The sequence below is a fragment of the Nothoprocta perdicaria genome, unplaced genomic scaffold, assembly GCF_003342845.1.
Source record: "Nothoprocta perdicaria isolate Ctin4 unplaced genomic scaffold, notPer1 scaffold_409, whole genome shotgun sequence".
Classification (NCBI taxonomy): domain Eukaryota; kingdom Metazoa; phylum Chordata; class Aves; order Tinamiformes; family Tinamidae; genus Nothoprocta; species Nothoprocta perdicaria.
Window position 1 is genome coordinate 275,550 of NW_020455654.1, and position 18,890 is coordinate 294,439.

The 18,890-nt window shown below is 36.5% G+C and overlaps 1 protein-coding gene across 1 annotated transcript in view; it reads left to right on the forward strand.

Annotated features, from left to right (window-relative positions):
* Positions 1-18,890, forward strand: part of FRK (fyn related Src family tyrosine kinase) — a 48,247-nt gene that overhangs the window by 16,030 nt on the left and 13,327 nt on the right. The window contains exons 2-4 of the mRNA XM_026045664.1: positions 4,880-5,001; positions 12,760-12,923; positions 13,536-13,704. Coding sequence (XP_025901449.1) covers positions 4,880-5,001; positions 12,760-12,923; positions 13,536-13,704 — 455 coding nt within the window. The remainder of the gene's footprint in view (positions 1-4,879; positions 5,002-12,759; positions 12,924-13,535; positions 13,705-18,890) is intronic.

The window sequence follows — 18,890 nt, forward strand, 5'->3', positions numbered from 1 at the left end:
TCTTATGAGATTTACTTTGCCATGAAATCCCAATAAATGCCAGTTACAAGCACTTAAGCAAGATCAGAATGGAGATGCCTACATGCTACAAAGTGCTCATCCAGGATGAGTCAATGCTGCCCATTTTACCACCTTCAGGGTTTTTGAAAGTCACTTCAATATGACTGATTACCTGATGCTTGTTCTGTTGTACACTCTTTGAACGCACTTGCATTGCATATTCCATAGTCAGTCTTAGCAGTCTTTTCTTCCTCCTACTCCCAATTCTATTCTAATTATTACAGTTTCTATGTGCAGCTATACCTTTCTGCTTACTCAGGCCTCAGTATTTTCTCTTTGAGCTGGGTATTCAGAACATCAGACTATTCCACAGACCTCAGCTTTCAGCCATATCTTACCTCCAGTTGTATCCTGCAAGTTGAATGAAAAAAATGAAATATCCCCCTCCTCCCAGTCAGAGCTAATAACTAAGACAAATTCAGTCATTTTGGATATGATGATGTGCAGCCAGCTCTGGCTTTGCTTCTGTGCATATGAAATCTAGGTAAAGGTGGAAGATAGAAGTGGAAAGATGTCATTTGGTAACTCCTAAGGGGGGGTAGCATAAAGGAATAAATGTCTGAAGTACAAGAAAGAAAAAGAAATTGGAAGGAGGCATTTGGGGGTAGGGCTACGAGGACGATCAGGGGCCTGGAACATCTGCCGTATGAGCGAAGGCTGGGAGAGCTGGGCCTGTTCAGCCTGGAGAAGAGAAGGCTGAGGGGGGACCTGATCAGTGTCTATAAATACCTCAAGGGAGGCAGTGAGGAGGAGGGGGTGGCCTCTTTTCAGTGGTGGCCAACGACAGGACTAGAGGAAACGGCCACAAGCTGAGGCACCAAAAGTTCCACAGGAACTTAAGGAAACATTTCTTGCCAGTGAGGGTGACAGAACCCTGGAACAGGCTACCCAGAAAGGTTGTGGAGTCTCCTTCTCTGGAGATCTTTAAAACCTGCTTGGACGCAGCCCTGTGCCACGTGCTCTAGGTGACCCTGTGTGTGCAGAGGGGTTGGACCAGATGATCTCTGAGGTCCCTTCCAACCTTAAGCATTCTATGATTCTGTAATTCTAATGAAAATGGATGACAGAGTGTGAACTTCCACAACATTTTCAGTGATAGTCTTCTGCACAGGTAACAAACGAGCAGTGAAGAGAAGTGAATAAATGAGTGATCTGGAGCAGAGATCTGATGAAGCCCATGCCTGGAGTTACTGTTAGGGATTGCATTACTTTTAGTATAAAGAAGATTAAAAACCCTAGAGGTCCAATAAATGTGACTAAGACTCCAAAGAATCATTCCAAGGGAGTAGCTGAATGTGCAGAAAGAGTCATCCTCTGACAAACTTTTTATGCATTCAGGTTATGGCTGGGTTCTTAGGTAAAGCTGATACTACACCTCTGGTTAGTGCAAATTAAAGGATTAAGGTTTTGAGAAAGACTAATCTTAGCATTCCAGTGTGAGTGGGGCTGGAAAGTGGCTACCCAGAGAATGGTCAGGTACTGGAAGAATGCTCCCAAAAGTTTTTTTTATCGGGGCCATGTTTAAGTCTAGCCTTGTGCTTCAGATAGTGTTAATTTTAGGAAAAAGACACAACTTTCCATTTTAATTGAGATCCTCTGATAAAGTTTCAGTCTCTACTTCAAGTAGAAAATGATTCTGATCATTCTTCTGATTCTGTGATTCTGTGAAGTAGTGTGAGTGGTCAGAAGGACATATTACATTAATGAGAGGAAAAAGAGTAGAAGGGAACCTGATATGCATTTTTTATGAGAATATTTCCAATTTTTGTTTTCCTGATGGGGCTAATTGTTTCAAGAGATACTGCCAAATACTGGAAGCTCTGCCAGTGATGTAGCACTGTGGACCTTTGTCTTCATATCTTTCATCACTTTAACGATTTTGTCAGTGGCTATTCAGAATACAATACCTTTGGCCTATGTTACTCTTCTCTTCAACTTTCCATATTAAAGTTTCCTCCTGAAACTTATATCTTCCTGATATAACCAAAAAAAAAAAAAAAGTATATAGAGATCCTTCTTTCATATATTATCATTTTTCTTTCCCAAAGCAATAAATCTTAGTTGTTTTTCTTTCCCTAATATCATTGTCTTCCTTTCCCAAATAATTTGCCTATTAAGATTATCCACCAAAATTCTGCTTGCGGAAGGACTATCACTTCTTCTTCCAGAAGGAAAAGATTATAGGATGGCAGTACAGGTCTCAGGACTGATACTGACGTAGTCAGGGAACATTATGTACAAAGGTTGAAGATCTTGTGGGTCCAACAACTACTAGTGGAATAGACTCATAGTAAAGAAATGAACAAGTGGGATCCCTGACCGACTGCAACAAATCCCACCAAAATTATGTTGAGCATCATCAGCAACAAGGGTTGTAAGGATTGTGGTTGTTTCAGAACTACATTAAGATGAACCTCTAATATGTGGTGGTCAGAACTGGCATGGACTAGCCTGGAATTTTTAATGAAGTTTTTCTGGGAGCTATGAAGGATGGTGGAAATGTTTATTTCTAGGGAACTGGCAGAAAGCAATCCCCAAAAGATCCTATCTGTCAGCCTACACTGAAATGGAAAAAGAATGGAATGCTGGAAGCGATGTTGACTCAGATATTAGATAACATGTTCTGCAGTCTCCCTGACAGAACAAGACTATTGTTGTGCTCTTACTAATCAAATATATCCTATTAAAAATTGAAATGTCACATCTAGGCATAAGTTAGTGCCATTAGTGCCATACTTGATTATCTGTTGATATGCATATATTCTGTATGTAATTGTGATACAAAGCAATCTAGCTCCCGGCTGAAGTCTAGGGGGGGACCTGTATATGAATTGATAATTCAACATTCTCATGAACTTTCTAGTGCCATGAAAGTACCTTGAAATAATACTAGAAAGTACTGGTTAAGTAATTTAAGTATGTAATGGATAGCACTTCATGTGTTATTTCAGGTTTTCTTTTAATTATTTCTTCTTCTCTCTCTTTTTATTTTTCCTCTCCAAATGYTTTGTGGCCATAAAAAAACTATGTAAGTGACTATCCTGAACATAAAATTCAGCCTTTTGAATTCAGCCTTCCATTGCATTGGAAGTTATTTTGACCACAGAGCAAAACGAAATCCTTTTGAAAGGGTGCTCTCCTTTTCACTTGTGGAGAAAGCAGATATGAAATTGAACACTCATACACTCCTGTTAGAAATTCTAGTTGGACTGACTATTASTAAAGGAATATTTATACTTCAAAGAGAAAAATATCAATTTAAATTCTTTAAAATTAGTTTATGGTTTTCAGTATTACTCTCAGAGCTAGGATGTTTTGAAATTTCAGAAAGCTAATTATTTTTGAGGGCTGACAAGCTGCCTTTGGTTTTTAGAGAAAGTTTAGCTCATGCTCTGTCTCTTCATTTTTTGATCAGAACTTCAGCAAAGGATTTCAACACATGTTGGTTATCTTGCTTTCTACAGTCAAATTAATGAATTATTATAAGCTTAATTACCATTCTTTCAGAAATTTTACACATATAACCTTTCTTGTCAGATCTCTTTCCTTGCCAAATATGTATYATGGTCTGTGTACATTTTATCCAAATCTTCTTAAACTCAGAAGTTTGGAATGTAGTCTGGAATATCTGGGTTTCATTTTCTATTGTTATCAAAGTATATTCATTGCCAGTTAGCTCCATCTGTGTTTGCCTTTATTTGTTTCCTCTTTGTTCATACAAGAAAACATTACTCATTCCTAGTGTTTCCTCATGCAAGCAGGATATTATTTTAAACATTTCACCCCACACTCTCAATTTATTTTCTTCATTCCTGCTGATGGCTGTAAGCGTTACAGATACTAAAGTAATTTGTTGTTGTCTCCTTCTGTACTTTTCACTAGTAATAGACAAATAAATTAGTTAGCTGAATAAGCAACTTGTGTCATGTGATACATTGATTTATTGTAAAAGTTTGCATATTAGGTTTATCTAGAATTAATTTAAAAGGACCCCTCCTGTGAGTAGGTGGCATATTTCTGATAACTATTTATCACCATTTACTTCAGATAAGCTAATCTTGGAAAGAGCTTTATATCTTTGCAYGACCGAAGCTGAATGCTATCCCAGTTGAAAATGCTGAATCACCTCTTTTTTATTTCAGTTTAATTTATACTGAACATAGAGCAGCAAAAGCACTAAATAACACGCTCAAATGAATAAGCTAAAACTATAGCTTAAAATATATGTGTTAGTAATAAAGGGAAAATTATGCAAATATTTTAAAAGGAGTAGATTTTCAAAGGACATAGATACTCAAATGTTGCCAGTAACTTGAAAGGAGAATTGGCTCTGCTCATCTAACAGCAGAAGAGCTGAAAAACTGCTAATAAGGCATATGAGATATCAACATGAAAATGAAATGGAGAATATTCTAGCTTGACTTGCCTCTTGAAGCATCAGCTGGCTGCTATTATTTTGGATCTCTTTGACTTGTAAGATGTCTTAATGTTACCACATACTTTTACCTCTGCGTAATTCARGTGAGCATCTGTTTTTGTGACAATAGCAAGAGCAAAATTTCTTTGGTGATTTATTGGGAGTAGGGAGGATAGGCAATGACATTCAACCACTTTTGAACTGTATTTCTCTAGAAATCATTTGTGGTATATATTTTTGTACACAAAAATAAATGTGTAGTTCTTAAAGGGATTTTTATATACTGTTATAATGCTAATCAACACAGTCTTTGTAAATTTGCAGTATGTTTATAAAAGCCAAATTGTCTTTCCATCATGTTTTATTTATTGGTAAAATTAATTTTTTATTATTATTTTTCAGGTGGTTTTTCGGTCCAATCAAACGAGCAGATGCAGAGAGACAACTGTCATATCCTGGAAACCAGGCAGGAGCTTTCCTAATCCGAGAAAGTGAAAGTCTTAAAGGCCAATTTTCACTGTCAGGTAGTCTCTTTATCTTATCTGTCAGGTTTAGTTCTTTAAATGTTTTAAAAATTTCTCATTTGATTTGCAGTTTTTTTAATTTTTGAATGTGATAGATTTTGAACATGAAAATGTAATTTAAATTCATAATAATCTTTCTTTCCCTGGAGATACAAAAAGACAAGTTGACAAGAACTTTTTGGGTCTCTGCTAACTTTCATTTTACAGTTTGTGTTTATTAATATTCTCAGAACACAAATGAGCTTTTTTGTCATTATTACTTCCAGTGTTCTAGTTGCCTCAAAATAGGAACTATTTTCAATAGTTGCTATTTTTTTTAAGCAAACCTCTAATATGAGTTAAGAGTATGCTGTCCCTGGGAGAATAGGAGAATACGGGGCAAAATACAGCAAGAAGCCTTCAGATGACCTTGCTTACAAACGTCCTAATGCATTGAATGAGGATAGCTCTACATACCTTAATTCTGTAATCGTGATGATTATGAACAAACTATGATGTCACATGTAGATTTACACCCATGAAATGAGTAGTGACTTATGCATAACCAAATTCTTTCATATTGACTCCTCTTCTGCCTGGATGATGTGTCACACATGTTTTAAACATAACATCTAAATGAGTAAGCAGATTAATGAACTTTTGACACATGCTCAGTTTCTCCTTCAGGAACACAAGGAAAGGGTATATACCAGCTCTGTCTTGTTATAGCAGGGGAACATTGTTTTTTACTGCCAAGACAAATATAGGTTTCTTGTGTAGTGAAATACAGTGATGTTTATGAAATAAATATGATGTTTTTAATTCTGGGAGAGTCCAGTCCACAGTCCTTGCCTTCCCTCAAGGAAGCTCACTGAGAAGAACTTCTATGAACACTAACCATCAGCCAAGAATCAGATAGTTCCCAAACCATGAAAACTGAACAGCTGCACGTGTACCTTTTTACCCAAAGAATGTATTAAAGCTGCAACTTTCAAAATGTTTTCTCTCTCTCTCTACTAATTTATGCTTGTCTTAAATGGCTTCAGCTTCATTCAATTGTTTTTCATCAGTGAGCTGATTTTATCAAGGTAGGCTAGACTAGTAACAGTTTGATAGTATGCAGGGCAGGTTAGATATGCCTGTATTATCTGCCTAATGCTGGCTTTGAATACATGGGAACTTACTAACAGTAAATGAAAAATCTTATACTTCTATGTTCATGAGTGGATATGCAGGTTTTTTTTTTTTTTTTTTTAACTACAACCTGCTACAGAAGAATAAAAATCTTGGTTCCTTATCTTTCATGTTGGCTACATCTCCTAGCTGAAGGTGTCAATACTTCACTATCAACATCAAGTATTGCAGTGAAAAATCCAAGAGAGTGGAAATAGATCTTATTCTACATTTATGGTAGAATGAGATCATACTTAAATGCTGCTGTTTCATTTTTTTTCCTTCCAGATTCTGGATAGAAATCATAATCTATCTGTTTTAATATATTAGATTTCATTAAAGAAGTTTGTAATAGGCCATGGGCAATTTTCCATATAAGCTTATAGAAGAACAGCAGCTTTGGTGCTTGCTGGTAACAGGCAATGTATGAAATCATTAGTGGGGGTTTATTCCAGGATGGTTGACATAGCTTTGTTTGATGAAGGAAAGAGTAGCTTGCTTCTCACTAATGCATTTTCATAAGGAAATTACACCAGGATTTCCCAAATGCTCTCTTCAGAACAGCATTGAACAACAGCATATAAGCTGAGGAAAGAGTCTGGCTATAGCAGTCAATCCTTCTTTGTGCATGAGAATAAGTTGTGAAACAGTGTAGAGACAGTGGGCATTAATGAAATGATTCCCCACTGCTGCTATAACTTTTAGCAGCTTCCCAGACTGGAATGTAATTTAGCTTTGACACACTGCTTCATCCTAGGAGGCTAAATATTATTTGCTTCCTACTGACCAGACTTGAGTAAATCGAATCTGCATAGATTGTGCAGGCTCTTTGCTTCCAGCCTAATGGTAATACATATTGGTCCAGACGTTGTATGTGTCACTTTAGGGAGATTGAGTGCCTGCTAAAACAGATGATGAAGTGCATTGTAGTGTGGCAAGAATTAATTGGAAGGAAGGTTGTTTAGTTCACTAAATGCTATGAAAAAGTCAGTTTTGTTCCATTAGGAGTTATGGGATACTGAAAACTTAGTCAGCAAAGCACTGTTCTTTCTCGAAGGACAGTGATGCCATCATTTTCTTTTTAAGAATCTCGCATAGCTTCAATCTGTGTAGCATATGATGAGGGAAAAATCATCACCTCATCTATCAGAATATCTTTTTAATTTCAGTTTCCAGGTTTTTAAGTGTATGAAGTAAACATAATAATGGCCACAGAATAGCTGCCTTGTGGAGGACTGATTTAGTTTCTACTTGCTATGCTGTTTTTGTTTTTACTCCAGAGCATATGATAATAAAGGCTAGAAGAGTGGTAATCTAGCTTTCATAACTAAGGCATTTCTGAAAGTATTGCAAGTCTCTGTCCACCGTAATATTTAAATATCATCAAACTAAAAAGGAAAAAAAATTAAATGAAGAAAGATTTTGACCATTAAATGAAGAAAGATTTTGACCCACCCAAGCTTTCATAAACTACTTTTTATGACTTTCAAGCTTGATATCATATACATATGGGCAATGTATAAGAGACTTAATGTTAATGAGAGGGAGACAAATGTTGCTCTTTAAGGGGAAGAAAAGAGGAAATAAACCTATCCTTTCATTAAAGGGACAACTTTAATTTTTAACTTGGTATGATGGAAAAAACACACATTTTGTTAATGATTTAGATGATAAATTACTATTTAAATTGCAAATGAAAAGTTATATTGAGAAAGGTTTCTCTCTGCTGTAAATGGTTAAATGGAAAGCACATAAAACTTTAGCTAGGACTTTGAGATGTGTTGCTATCATTTTAAAGTGTTTGACATTTTAAGAATAGGTTTTCCCATTTTAAAAATGCACATGTTGCAGAAGGCTTTTTATGTTGATGACTCCAGCATCTGGTGTAAAATGTATTAAATTTTAAACATGTTGGTGCCATCTTAGACATTGCCTCTTTTTAATTAAAAGCCATAATTTAGATATGCTCAGCTTAATTGAGTGTCATTGCCAATGATAGCAGGAGGTGCTCAGCTCCCTCCCTCTCCCAATAACGGTATCTGAAAGACTGATTGCATTAAATAGCAATGTAACTGGTTTGTGTTTCCCCCATTTTTTTTTTCCTGATCCTGAAAAAGATTGTGTGGTTTTCTCTAAGACAGATTGGCATTAGGCATTGGAAAAAGTGGGTAATCAATTAAGGCAGCAGACTGATAGGAGTGGTAAAATCATAGTCATAGCAAGGGAATCACTGAGCAAGAGCAGGTACTGCACCTGCTCTGTGCTGCTGAGAGCACCTTAATGAGCTGCTTTCCTCCCAGCTTCCACTGGGACATGGAGACCAAGTGCAACTCCTGGCAGAAGGCTGGCCATGGTCCTGTTGTTAACATGCATATCTGTGCTYATCCTCACATGAGGAAGAAGTATTGGGGTACCACAGAGTTGCAGTGGAAGTATGGAGGAGARGGTTTGGAGGACAAAATCTGGCCTAGTCTTAAAAAGATGGGAAGCAAGGAGAACAGAATGCTTCTGTTAATTCAAACCCAGGAAGAAACCTAATGGGCAACTACAATTGTTTTGGGAATGGCAAGTCAAGGAGAAAAACACTGCAGTTTTTAGACCCTAATCATGTCACGTTTTGTGGAGCTGTGGTCACGGTCCTGTCTCATTTAACTGTCTCCAATGGATGTAGGGATGACTGGAAGGACCAAAGGGAATTGTAGCTACCTCTTCCAAGAGTGACACGTTCTGTGCCATGTGTGGGAGGAGGAGTTGCACTATGCTTTATCTCTCTATCTATAGAGTGCAGGACTTATACCCAACTTCTCACATGGCAAGGTGATACAAAGGAAAAAAAAAAACAACTCCCCCCCCAAAAAAACAAAACAACACCAAAACAGAAAATCAAAAGTCCCTTATTAAACACTGAATTAATCCTCCCCTGAGCTGCTTATCACAGGCAAAAACTGTATCTGTGCAGAAATCTATGGGTTTTCCATGCACACTGCAGCTTCATCCAGAAGGAAGAAAAAGCTACAAAAGCACCATAAACCAGCAATGTTATCTTACAGGGATAAGAAGCTAATGAAAGTATCATGCAGTAGCTAAAACATCATTTTCCTCAACAATTTTAGGAAATGTTCTGCCTGGTGAGATGTAAATGCTATAGAGAGAGTACCATTTTTCATTTATTATTTCCTTGCTCAAGTCACACTGCTTGGCTGTGATAAGCAGATTAGATCAGCTGGTCTGCAAACACTGTTTCATTTCATTTTGATATGAAAAACAGTCTGTGGTGAGTCATCTCTTGATGCAAAATTGCAAAATACGGCCTGAATAGCAGCAAAATACCACGAACCAGGATAAAGCATTTGGTAGCTGCAAATTATAGTATAAACTGGAACCTCTCCAGAAACTTTGAGGATACCATTACCCATAGACTTAGTAAACAAGATCAGGAGTCAGTGCTGATGTCATCTGACCTATATTATATATTGCCAGCCATAGGCTTTTGTACAAAGCTTATTTAGGAAATTAGAGCACAYCTTTCAAACCAGCTCTTACATAATCTATTTTACAAATAATAATTATAATATTGCTAATAAATAAATCAGATACTCAAGCTACTATCACTCTTGATTATATAGATGAGACCAGGCTAACACAGTCATCCTACTGGCCATTTATTAGCCGAATCATAAATAACAATTCTTCTGGCCAGATGTACTTAGAACTTTGCCAAAAGCCAATGAATTTTCATTGTGTGTTATTGCTGAATTACCGTTCAAGTCATTTGCCATTGTCCTTGCTCCAAATCAGGCATCACAAACATTTACTTTTTTTTTTTTTTTTTTATAACTCATCTCCCTAAAAATATGTCATGAGGCAGTTAGGTAACCTGCTTCAGGTTTACAACAACTCCTATATGCCCTCTAGTGATCGGGGGTGACAATCACACAGGGTAGTAGGAAACATCTSATCAGACACTTCAGTGCTAAAGGAAGGAAGACACTCATTTGAATTTATTCAGGTAAGGGTGAGAGAGGTTATACTGTACATGTAATAACTAATTTCTTAACATCATGGAACACACATATGGATCTCTGAATTCCTCTGTTCATATCATGTCTAAAATGATTGCACATTTACTTTCTATAGTTAACTCAAGACCTAKGGCACATATTCCTGAGCTTTTAGAATAATGTGTAAAAGCTAAACACACATTCTGTGTAGGTAGTGYGCAAAGTGAAGGCTGCAACGTCAAGGATATTTCAGCAGGGATAACTCCAAGGGAGAACAGTAATAAACTTGCCAACGACTGGATTTTCATATCACAGAATCACAGAATGSTTRAGGTTGGCAGGGACCTCTAGAGATCATCTAGTCCAACCCCCTGCTCCAGTAGGGACACCCAGAGCATGGGGCACAGGGCGGCATCCAGGCGGGTTTGGAAGATCTCCAGAGAAGGAGACTCCACAGCCTCCCTGGGCAGCCTGTGCCAGGGCTCTGTCATCCTCACAGGAAAGAAGTTCCTCCTCACATGGAGATGGAACTGCCTGTGTTTCAACTTACACCCATTGCCCCTTGTCCTGTCACTGTCCACCACTGAGAAGAGCTTGGCCCTTTCCTCCCATATATGAGTGACAGACTGATTTTGCTAGTAGGACTGAAACACATTGATATTAAACTGATTATGTAAGCAAGAGTAGCCACTAATAACATGAGTTAATTGTTTCCTCTAATTTTGGTTACCAAAAAATATAATGGATGTAAACAACACGAGGCCTCTTCTTCCCTATGGCTCCCTTCTGCTTTTCTATTCAGTACTCTGTGTGAGCTCTGAGAAGGAGCTTGGACCTGTGATCTCCTAAATACATAMGGGGAAGGACACACCTGGCCCACCCTGGGGAGGTGTGAGGTGCACAACCAGCAACAGGATAGTAASTGGAATTTCCTCCTCCTCCTCCCTTTGCAGTCCTCTCCCCATTCACTGTGGAACAACAGTGTCTTTTCAGGAAATGGCAGGCTGTAATAAAATTTTGKTTTTTCCCCCTGTCTGCTACTTATTGCCATTACCTTCTCTTTCAATTAATCTTTCACTTTTTGTTATTTATCTACTGTTTTTTTCTGGCCATTTCCCAAACKTCTCACTAGATGATTCTCATTCTCCTTTCCAGTCCAATTCTCCCACCGACCTCTCAAATCTTGCAGCCTACCTATGTGTTTTCACCTTTCTCCAACACCTGCCCTAACAGGTGAAGGTGGAAAAAAAATGCCAGCTTTTAAATACTCTCTCTTCCTTCATCTCATTACAGCTTGGTATTGCTCCTTGAGCTCTGGGTATTTTCCACGTGGAACTTGCAGGATCAGAAACCTYCTTCCCCAGATGCATATGTCTTCTTATTTGAGCTGTAGAAAAAATATCCTTCTGCTTAAACCTCTTCCATCTTGAGTAATGCTCTGTACAGTCAGGATTCCTCATTAGGAAGTAATGTTTATTACAGAACTCTGTCAGTATTAGGACTCCCAACTGTTGTGTTGATGGGAGTTGAACCAGTTATCCTTCAGGATGTAACACAAGCTCTCCACTGCTTATTGGAAATGGAGAGTGATGGTCACAGTAATAGAGTGACACATTAACTGTTGCCCCATGTGTGAGACTAGGCTTCTTTCTAACTCTTTAGAGTGGCTTTTCCCTGCTGCCACTCAGATATTATAGCCATTGCTCCTTCTGATGTTCCTTTGTACAGGAGTTCTCTAAGACATATATGACAACCCAGCAAGAAATGGCACTTACAGGGCTTTTCCTCCCTAAATAGTGAACAAAGTGAGCAACAGTGCATTTTTCGCCATTTTGGGTCTGCTGCTATTCCTCCCCAGCAAAGAGAGGCCCAGCCTACTCTCTGACCCCACCAAAGAGTGCTGTGAAGGTCAGAGACAAGGGCACTCTGGGTGTTTTGGCATGCACCTAAATAACTTAGAGGAAGCAAGGAGATAAATATCTTGTTGATTAAGAAAAAATAGATAAAAGACATTTGGTTGGAAAAGAGTCATCAACTACTTAAAATAGAGCATTATTGGCTTGATATTTACACATTCCAAGTACAAAATCTATGGAAGATGTGAGTGTTCAAATCAGAAAATCATGGCCATATGGTGTGTATATTTGTTTGCTCTAAAATGCTTCCAGAAGCTGTTATATGGGATGATAATATTGATAAATATTAACAAAAAAATTAAAATAATGATTAAAAATATTTTTAAAATAAAGTATTAAAATATTAAAATTATAAAATATTAAATGTTTCTTTTGAGATGATTATGCTTGATTTTGGTGTCCTAAAAGATGGAAATTTTTGTATCAAGTTTCATAGTGCAAGAATCTCCAGACTTGAATGTTTAAAAACTAGTAGAATAGGTATGTTAAACTATCTAAAAAGTGAGCTTCAGTTTGAAAGAGACTTTGTGTAACTGCTATGTTTGCAACTCAACTAATTTATTTTAGGTCTTTAAATTCTATTTTTAAAAACATAGGTGCATAATATTGTTTAAGCTGGTTTGAAACTGCTGTCTATAGAGTAATACTGCTCTAAGACCTAGAAACTTAATATGTTTAAATCATTTTAGTTTTTGATGGTGAATCTGTGAAGCACTACAGGATCAAAAGGCTGGATGAAGGAGGATTTTTCCTAAGCAGACGGAAAACTTTTAAAACTCTAAATGAGTTTGTTGACTATTACAGTAAGAACAGTGATGGCCTCTGTGTGACACTTGGAAAACCATGTCTAAAGGTAAGAGTGGATGCTATGTTGTACATATATTTTTTATAAGGTAATTCTTCAGATATTTGTTATAACGTGTTAGCCCCATAACTGTTTCTGCCATTTCAAAATGGTGCTTAACRTGGTTGCTTTCAGAAAGTCATGGATAGCATTACAGTTTCACTCTTGAAGTTGACATGTTAGTAATAAAATACCATGCCATTTTGCACAAATCATCATGTGACTGGAGGAAAAAATATGCCAAATCATGATTTATGAATACCTTTTTGTAAATGGATATCGAGATGAAATCACCAACTTCATAATTCTAGCTGTCTATAAGTAATTACTGAGACAAAACCACTGGGTTCAGGCAAGAAATATGTCATTGTTGAAGAGTTTGCTGGAGGGATGATTTCTATTTTTTTAATGGCAATTTTTTTTTTGAGTTAATAATAATGCAGCAACAGAAAATACTCCTTATGTGTGCTATACTTCCTGTATCCAACACACTTTATCATATAGCTATGATTTCAAAAAATATTATTCATATCAGTTGCAACTTTGTGATATAATTAACAATATTCTGCTGTAAAAATATTAGAAATCTAAATTACTGTATTATTTCTTGCCTTATATCAGGTACAAATTCCTTCAACTTTTGATTTGTCTTATAAAACTGTGGATCAGTGGGAGATAGACCGAAAATCTCTGAAATTCTTAAAAAAATTAGGATCCGGTCAGTTTGGTGAGGTATGGGAAGGACTGTGGAATAATACCACCCCTGTGGCAATCAAAACATTAAAACCAGGTATGTGAATTACACTTAAATGTTGATAAAGTAAAACATTGGCAAGCACTTTTTTAAAAAAAGATGATTTTACTGCAAATACAGCCCATTCCTAGAAACCGACATTCTTGTTATATAAGTTTATGGTTTTATATAACTCATGGTTTCCTTATCAACTGGATACATTCTCGTTTGATGGCTGCTGCATAAAAGTACAATTTGAGCAAGGCTATCCCTTCTATTGAATATTACTTGTGTGGAACTGAATGACTGTTTTTCATTTATAGATGAAAAATGAATTTTACTACTGGTTCATAGTCTGCAAAATATCTTCTAGTAGGTAGATTATATATTATAATGATGCTTTTGTTAGCACAAGATAGGTACTTAATCTTGCATTAAGAAGTGCTTCAATCCTAATAATGGTTAAATTTGTATTTTTGATCTGCAACATTAATTCCCAATATTTGCCTTTAGTACAGTTTGGTGGCTGATACAGTTTTAACTTTTTTGTGTATTTTTGATTAACTTAATTTGTTCATTTTCAAACAAAAACATAAAACATCTGCCAGCAGATGGCAAGAATCTCATAGCTAGGAAGGGTAGCCTGTATGATATATGTATTTTTAAAATGAGAAAACACTATAGTATGATGTGATTAACTGAAAAAAAAAGATTGTATTTGGCATTATTGATCATGTTTCAGATCTTCAGTTTTGAGRTTCAATCCTACTTGGATATTTTCCTGAATAGGAATGAATTTAAGCAGGCACTTTAGGTCTGCCTTGTATGAGAATACTGTATACCTGTATACATTTTGGGACTTGCAAATTAAAAACAGATCAGAAACCTTTTTTTCTATGCTGAACTTCARGTGGGGGAACTATTGAGAGTTAAGGTGATTTTGTAATTTGTGTGACAGAGAGCATACTTTTCCAGTAAACCGATATGAACCCTTAGTGCCCTGGTAATTAGAGAAACCACCTTGAAATCTCTGTCCATTTTTCTGTCCTAAGACAGGAACCACTGAAGCTATGTCTTTCCTGGCAAGTAAACCTATTTTAAGACTTTTTTTTTTTTGAAGACGTGAAAAACCTACTTTTAAAAACCTCTGAAACTAGCAACTCTAGCTATTCCACAGTCTCTCCAAGTGTTCTTGTTCAATCACCATCATCATGCTTATCAAAAAGGCCTTTTCCCCTCAAATTTGACCTGAATCTTTCATTCAGCTGAACAAACCCACTCCATTTTGTCTTATCCACCATGACTCTGGGGTACACATTATTCCCTTCCTCTTTAGAGTCTAGAAAACTATGTTCCTTTTCAGTCTTCTCTACTGATCTAAAATGTTAGAAGTCACATCATTTTCAGAATACTTTCTGGGCCTTTTTTTTTTTTGTTCCCAAGTATGATGATAAAAGACAACAAATTTGCCTCCTTTTTTTTCTTTTTGATGCTGTTCATCTCACTGATTGCTACTAATAATGTACCTCAAGAAAAGTGTTAGTGAAATCAAGTTTTATATCTGAGACAGATACGATCTGCATAGATACTTTCTTTGATTGTTAATTCATTGTCTTTTCAATTCTTTGCTCATAAAACACACAGAGAGCACAATATTCCTAAACCAATGTAAGCAGGAAAATAAGGTATTTTTCAGTTCCTGTATTAACAGGATTTTCTATGCATGCACTCATAGCTGGCTATAAAACAACAAAAATGGCCACATAACCTCTGTAGTAGGTTTGCTAGTGGAAAATGAAAAAAAAAATCAGCAAATATTGTCCATGATTTTTTATTTCAGTATGAGCATGTTGCTACTACATACAGACTACTATGCTATRGAGGAAGAAAAGCTACTTAGGATGGGAAAAAGGAATAGATTAATACCTTTCCCATCTGTTTTGGTCACTCTGCCTCCTGTTGAGCTCAACTGAGTAGTCTCCCTGATTTCACAGTGAGTTATATTAAATTATGGCACACACAGGCTTCAGCTAGATGTGATATCTTGGTAGCCGGGGGCTGTGGCTGTGTGCTGTGGTGAGGAAGGGGAGCACTACACCCACTGTTGCTCAAGGACAAGCTTTGATCTTCAAAACTATCTTGATAAATTATATAGATATTACTGATTCTCTAATCAACATAACTTGTGAAATATTTAACTGCTTTACAGAAATAGATCAGTTTCAAGTGGCTACATTTGACCTTGCAATATACTTTTCTAGAGAATTATTCTTTTCCGTACAAAGCTTTTCTCCACTTGGAGTACTTTATTTTAATCCGTTAAGCCCGTTAGCTCTCCAAAGCTTGCTTTTAACATTACTCATGAGTAATAGCATTTCAATAGCTAAAGAAAAATAAATAAATCCCCTCACTCTAATCTGAGTAATAAATGCTTAGTTTCATACAAATAAAATTAAAACAAAGGTTAAATCTAGTGATTCCATTTATCTCAATACAGAGGTGATAAGTGAATGGAAAGTTCAAGAGTAATCAAGAAATGCATCTTGTTACATGCTGATGATTGAAGCTTCCAACATCTCAGGCTTCAAATATGACAGAAATATGACATTTTCCTGATACTTGACTCACTGATGTAAATCAAGTTCCCTCCAATTTTGTTTAGGAGGGATATTTTAAAGCAAGGACTTTTTGGTAAACTGTTTTACTATATAGATCCACAGGAAGGATTCCTGTCCAGATAGAGTGGACAGGAAAGGAGATCTGACAGATATAGGGAATAGAAATAGAATGACTCCTTTGAAAATGTCTTCGCAATCAGAGACATTGGGACATGGAACCATGCTTTCATTTCTAACTGGAGTAGATTTATTGTATGAAATAATCACATATCTAACAATATAGAAGGCAAATATAAGGCAAATCAACACCTCATAGACCCATAGCACTAACACTCAAAAAGGATTCTGCCAGTGTAGGTATTTTCATGTTGAACTTCACTTTTCAGTGTATGTCTGTTCTAGCTCATATCTCTTCTGAATCCTTTGTTTTGCTAAGCCACTGTATTTCACCACTGTCCTATAAAAAAAAARGATTCATTCAATACACAGCCTATGCCTAACTAGAAAATAACTAAAATCTTGTCCGTAGATAGAGAAGATGCCTCTGCTTTCCTTAATGTTTTGTTTCAATGGTTCACACCTATGCCTGTGAGAATGTAGGCCTAATTTCTCATCTGCGTTTATCTGACATCTACTCTTTGATTTTTGTCGTGTCTTCTTGTGCTAAATTAAAAGCTCCCTTTTACTGAAATAAAAAAATGCAGTATTTTTTTTCTTTCCTTTCTGATAGTATTTATAAACTGAGTTAAATCTATTTTCAGTTTTCTTTAGAAAGGCTAAATATATTTCCTTACTGTGTCGTAGTTTCTCCACTTCTAAAGTTTTTGTTTGTTTGTTTGTTTTTTCTCCTGGATATCCTCTAATTTCTGGCTATTACACTTAAAAATCTGTAAAATGGATTGTGCAGATACATGACCTCCAATCCAATTGGAATTGTAACCAAAAGGAAAAAATCAGCTCCTAGAATTTTGATGACAATGATAGATTTTTCCTTGAGGCCATTTCAATTTCTGTGTGATTTCTGGCTATTGAATAGCTACAATATTCAGAAACCTGTCTCCATTCCAGTTTGAAGCGAGAGAAAAATTTCTGAATATTGCACACAAACTAGAAATTTCACGAGTTTTTCCTTTCAGAAATGATGGCTATATCATAATAGATACATTTTTATTATTTTTGGCATCTAAATCTTAAATATATAAATCTYTATAAGCAGTGGAAAGAAACAGGTACTTACATTTCAGATAAATCAGACTCTGGATTAGAAATTTGCATTATAGTGAGAGAATAATAYGCCATTAATGCATGTTTCTTTCCTTCAATTGTAAAGTCTGGACAACCAACTTAGACCCAGGTGTCTGAACAATTGCCCACAGTTGATGAAAYGAATTCACCTCCCAGCAGTGTTCTCTAATTCTGTGGAATTTACATCAGCGACAAAAGAGAATAATGTCTAGTTGTTGGAGCCTCTGAGGTCTTAAACAGCTTGACTTGAAAGTCATGTGACCCAGAAGTGCCGATGGACTTCCGAGGAAGTCATGGAAAATGACCCTCCCCTATTGAACTAYGTGGGGTGTTGTTTGCGCTCCTGCATTTATGATAGATAGTACCTGTGTTAACTAGTCTCAAGGTTTGGATCTACTGGCTTTTAAAAATGGGGCTCCAGGCACAGCCCTCCAAGGCCATGGGGGAGATTTTGTACAAGAAAGCATTCAACCTGAGAGGTATTCAGATTTAATGAACCAATAATTTTCAATGGTTTCCTGTCTCTGTTGTAAGCTTGTTTCCATCTCTAAATAAAATGCTCGGTACTTCCCTATTGAAAGACTCAGAAGATGAAATCTATATTGATCTGAAATAATTTTTTCCCCTGACTTTTTAAAGAGKTTTTTTTTTTTTTCAGAGCCAATGGTGGTTTGTGGAACCCTTCAAAATGTCAGAATGATTAGTTTGTGTTCCTTATATTTAGACAAGGTTTCCATTAACCTTGCAGGAAGAGTCACAAGACTCATAATTAAACTAGAGACTTTTGATTAAACTAATACCAAGTCTTGTAAAATATCTCTAATATCTTTTATTAATACATCAATATTAAGAACTTTTTGTTATCCTAAATGTCATTTGCTAATGTGAGACAGGCTCTCATTATGCTAAAAACGTTAACTGTTGATCTGTTGATTAATAGCAGTGCTGCTTCGTGGTGTTTTGTGCAGAGGTTGCACTAAAGAGGTTGCATTTTGTCCCCTGAGCTACCCATGTGATGCTGGACACATCCTTCCATCTCCACCTCTGTTTCTCATTTAACTTCTCTTGTGTTCCCACCTCCACCTTTCCTTCCTCATTCTTATACAATATTGTTCCCCATGACCACATTATTGTTACTTTCATAAACACCTAAGGGAGAATGGCTTGGGAAGAGAATCCCCCAGCACTGGTAATGTGCCTGTCAGCCATGTATGCAACTGTCAGAAATGGCCAAGGATTTGAGTTTCCATCTTCTTTGGTCTTTGATTAGTCTATACAGTCATACACTGGTCCTTTCTGTATCCAAACTACAACTTGTTTCAGTGGTACAATAGGAAGATTGTTTTCTTCCTTCCTTTCTTTTTCTTTATTCTCCTTCCT